Source organism: Echinops telfairi, unplaced genomic scaffold (genome assembly GCF_000313985.2).
Source record: "Echinops telfairi isolate 266 unplaced genomic scaffold, ASM31398v2 ScPeMD7_7458;HRSCAF=8496, whole genome shotgun sequence".
In the NCBI taxonomy this organism is placed as follows: domain Eukaryota; kingdom Metazoa; phylum Chordata; class Mammalia; order Afrosoricida; family Tenrecidae; genus Echinops; species Echinops telfairi.
The window spans coordinates 32,721,871-32,725,458 of record NW_022111358.1 but is presented as its reverse complement, the minus strand read 5'-3'; the positions used below and the strand labels follow the sequence as shown (position 1 = coordinate 32,725,458).

Sequence of the window (3,588 nt, the reverse complement as noted above, 5' to 3'; positions counted from 1 at the left end):
CACTCCCAATGTGACCAGGGAAGAGCTGCCTCCTCAAGACAGTCAACCCTAAATGGCCCGGAGGAAGGCAGGCTGTCAGGACCTTCATGTTCTGGTCAGACAGGATTCATTGAGGAGAAAACATCCATTCATCATTGGATTGTGGAATGTACAAAGTATGAACCAAGGAAAATTGGAAGTCAAAGATGAAATGGGAAAATAACAAGACCAGTAGACAACATCATGATAGAGAAGAGCTTGCAGTGGTCAAGAATTTCATTTTTCTTGTTCTACAACTCTCATGGAAGCAGCCCTCAGAAAAATCAAATGGCATACTGCATTAGGCAAATATGCAAAAGACCTCTGAGAAGTATTAAAGATCAAAGATGTCGTTTTGAGGACAAAGATGTGCTTGACCCAAGCCATGGTATTTTCAGTCACTTCATAGACATGTAAAGCCAGATAATGAGTAGAGAGGGCTGAGACAGAATCGATGCGTTTGAATTATGGTCTGGTGAAGAATACTGAAAGCTGCCTTGGACTGCCAGAAGAACAAACAAATCTGTGGTCAGAAGAAGTACAGCCAGAATGCTCCTTAGAAGAGAGGAAGGTGAGACTTATATACGTTGGAGATGTATGTTACCAAGGGGAGCCAGTCCCATCGTGCTTGGTAGAGTAGAGGGTTAGCAAAAAGATGATGACCCTCAATGAGATGGATTCATGCAGCGGCTGCAACAATAAGCTCAAATGTAATTGTGGGGATGGCCCAGGACCAGGCAGTGTTTGGTCTGTTGTATGGAGGGTTGCTGTTGGTCCACTCAGCGGGACCTAACAACAACACGTGGGTGATGAGAAGTTCTGGTGGAGCTATGGGATAAATAGTGGGCTACTAAGGGGAAGGTCAGTGGTTCAAACCCGCCAACTGCCCAGTGGAGAAAGATGAGGCTATCTGCTCCAATAAAGATTTGCAGTCTTGGAAATGGTATGGAAGAGTTCTGTTCTGCCCTGTAGGTTCCCTGAGAATTGGAGTTGACTCCATGGCAGTGGATTTGGTTTGGGGTTGTTAGGCGGGTGATATAAAGCCTTTCCATGAATTCATTACCTCTTTTCCCCAATTCCTAGCATTTGTGTAGCATATTAGCTGTGAGAGATGAATTAGAAACATATACTTCAGCATCTTTCAGTTGGCTTTTCTGTCTCCCTCGTGCATTAATCCATTGTTTTATTGACATGAATGGGGAAAAGAGCTGTCCAGACGTTGCCACATCTGATCATGTTATTGGTACCGTATTTTCTGTATTCACGGGGACATTTTAAAATTACTTTCTTTTACCTAAACACTGGCATTTCTGAAACTAGAGTGCACATCTTATTCAGGTGTGTTCTGATTCCCTAAGTAGGCTTGTTCTGGGCAATTTTTAACACACATTTTCTCCCTTTGGTCAGGGCCGCAAGCTCCTTATTATTGGGACCACTAGCCGCAAAGATGTCCTTCAGGAGATGGAGATGCTGACCGCGTTCAGCACCACCATCCACGTGCCCAACATTGCCACGGGGGAGCAGCTGCTGGAGGCCCTGGAGGTGAGGAGCCCAGGGACAGGGACAGGTGCCGACGAGGGTCCTGCACCTGTTGGCTGGTTTCTAGATGAACCCAGAACAGGGCACCTAGAACATTGCCCCCGATCATCTCCAAAAATGGGAGGAAGAAGCAATTAAGAGAAATGACAGTACCTTAATTTCCCAACCCTGGGTGTAGATGTGTAAAACCTGCCAGAGGTGACTTACTCTGACACCTGACATGAGTCGGGGTGGGGTAGGGGGGTGCTGTGAGGGAATCATCGTGTAGAGCTCTTTAAAGTGACTTTCAGCACATTTCCTTCATTTAATAAATCCAGAACTGTCATTGAAACCTTAGAAACGTCAGGAAATCTATATATTTTTTGGAAATCTATATATATTAAAAGCTTTATTAACAATTTTACAATATAGAAATGTTTTCTGAACATTTTTTGAGGGTGTCAAAATTTGAATTTTTCAAGGCTATCTCCTACACTAAACTTTTGATTAATACCAGGGCACGCAAATGAATTGTTGAGACCCACTGGAAATAGTATCTGGGAGCTAGTTGTTGAGCAGAACAGAACCGTAGGACTGATAGCTACTCCCAACTCAATGGAAATTATCTGTGTGACATGTCGCCAGGCTATCTATTTGAACAGCTTTTATACAGGGGTTGGGTAAGAGAATTAAATGTAGTCTACTTTGAGACATACACATTCTGAGAAAGGAATGCTAAAGATATTTATTCCGGTATTCATTTTCATATTCATGTGTGTACCTTCTGAGGGTAGAAAGGTCAAGTTGGATTTTAAAATCTGAGAAAACCCTGTCAGCTTAAACCAGCCAGATAGTTTCCATCTCTGATCTTTTAAGCCCATGAGTGGGAATTACGGTAACTAATGTTGATCCTCTTGCTGTAACCGTGCTTTCATTCATATCAGTTGTTTTTGTTGTGTTGTAGCTTTTGGGCAACTTCAAGGACAAGGAGCGCACTACAATCGCACAGCAAGTCAAAGGAAAGAAGGTGTGGATAGGAATCAAGAAGTTACTGATGTTGATCGAGATGTCCCTACAGGTAAGACGCTTCTTCCTTCTGCATGGCGTTCACACCCAGAAAGGAGCTTCACAGACCCCAGAGGGCCGCGTGACTTCCTTGTGCTATGGTTTTGATTACGTTCTAATTCCCCTGTGTGGCAAAGTTCCTTAAAGAGAGTCTCTCTCCTTCAGAGTCACTAGATCAAAATCTTTGAAGAGACTTCCGAGAACACTCGATCAGCTGCCCGCCCCCACCTCTAATTTTAGAGCTGAGTGGAGCAAATGTCCCCCCGTTTGGCACCTTCCATTCCTCTTCTCAGAACCCCACTCTTCCTGTGCCCATCTGTCTGCTCGTGCTTTCCTGACGCCCATGCCCGTTAGGAACTGTATCCCGGCAGCACTCGCTTTCCTAAGGTGAGGACTTGGCTTTCCCTCACTGAAAACGCAGCCCGGGGCAGAATCAGGGGGTGGGAGGGTGCTGAGGAGACATCTGGGGGCTGAATGAACTGGCTGTGTGCGAGTGCTGGTCTTGCTGCGCTGCGCTGCCCTGTCGAGCGGTCAGTGGGAGCAGTAGGTGCTGGAATGAAGTCTGAATTTCACAGAGGCCTCTGAAGTGAATGCCTTTCATCTTTTTTGATCAGTGTAGGTGAAATATAATTTGAGGGGCTTTCAGAAGCCTGAAGTTCACTGGGGCTCACACTCCTAGGTGTAGACACGTCAGGTTGAGCTGTGAAATAGAGAGCCCCCAGTCAGGCCCTGCCCTGGGTATTGTCCAGGGAAGTGTGAGGACGGACAGACATGGCTGATCGCAAAGGCACCTTCGAGTTTCTCTATTGTTTTTGTAGCTTTCGGGACGTTTTTAACCAATTTATTTATCTAGCCGTCTGCACAGTAAATTAAAGTTACAGACGAATGGCTTCGCTCAGGATTATTCTCGGGAAAGGTGCACTTACAGGTGGATTGGCACTTTCCTTGGAAGAAGATAAATCTGTCAGATAGTCAGCTCTACTCTTC

At 45.3% G+C, this 3,588-nt stretch overlaps 1 protein-coding gene across 1 annotated transcript in view; it reads left to right on the top strand.

Moving 5' to 3' along the window:
- NSF (N-ethylmaleimide sensitive factor, vesicle fusing ATPase) overlaps nt 1–3,588 on the top strand; it is a 147,706-nt gene that overhangs the window by 138,609 nt on the left and 5,509 nt on the right. Inside the window, exons 18-19 of the mRNA XM_004707240.2 lie at nt 1,426–1,560; nt 2,501–2,614. Of these exons, the coding sequence (XP_004707297.1) occupies nt 1,426–1,560; nt 2,501–2,614 (249 nt within the window). The remainder of the gene's footprint in view (nt 1–1,425; nt 1,561–2,500; nt 2,615–3,588) is intronic.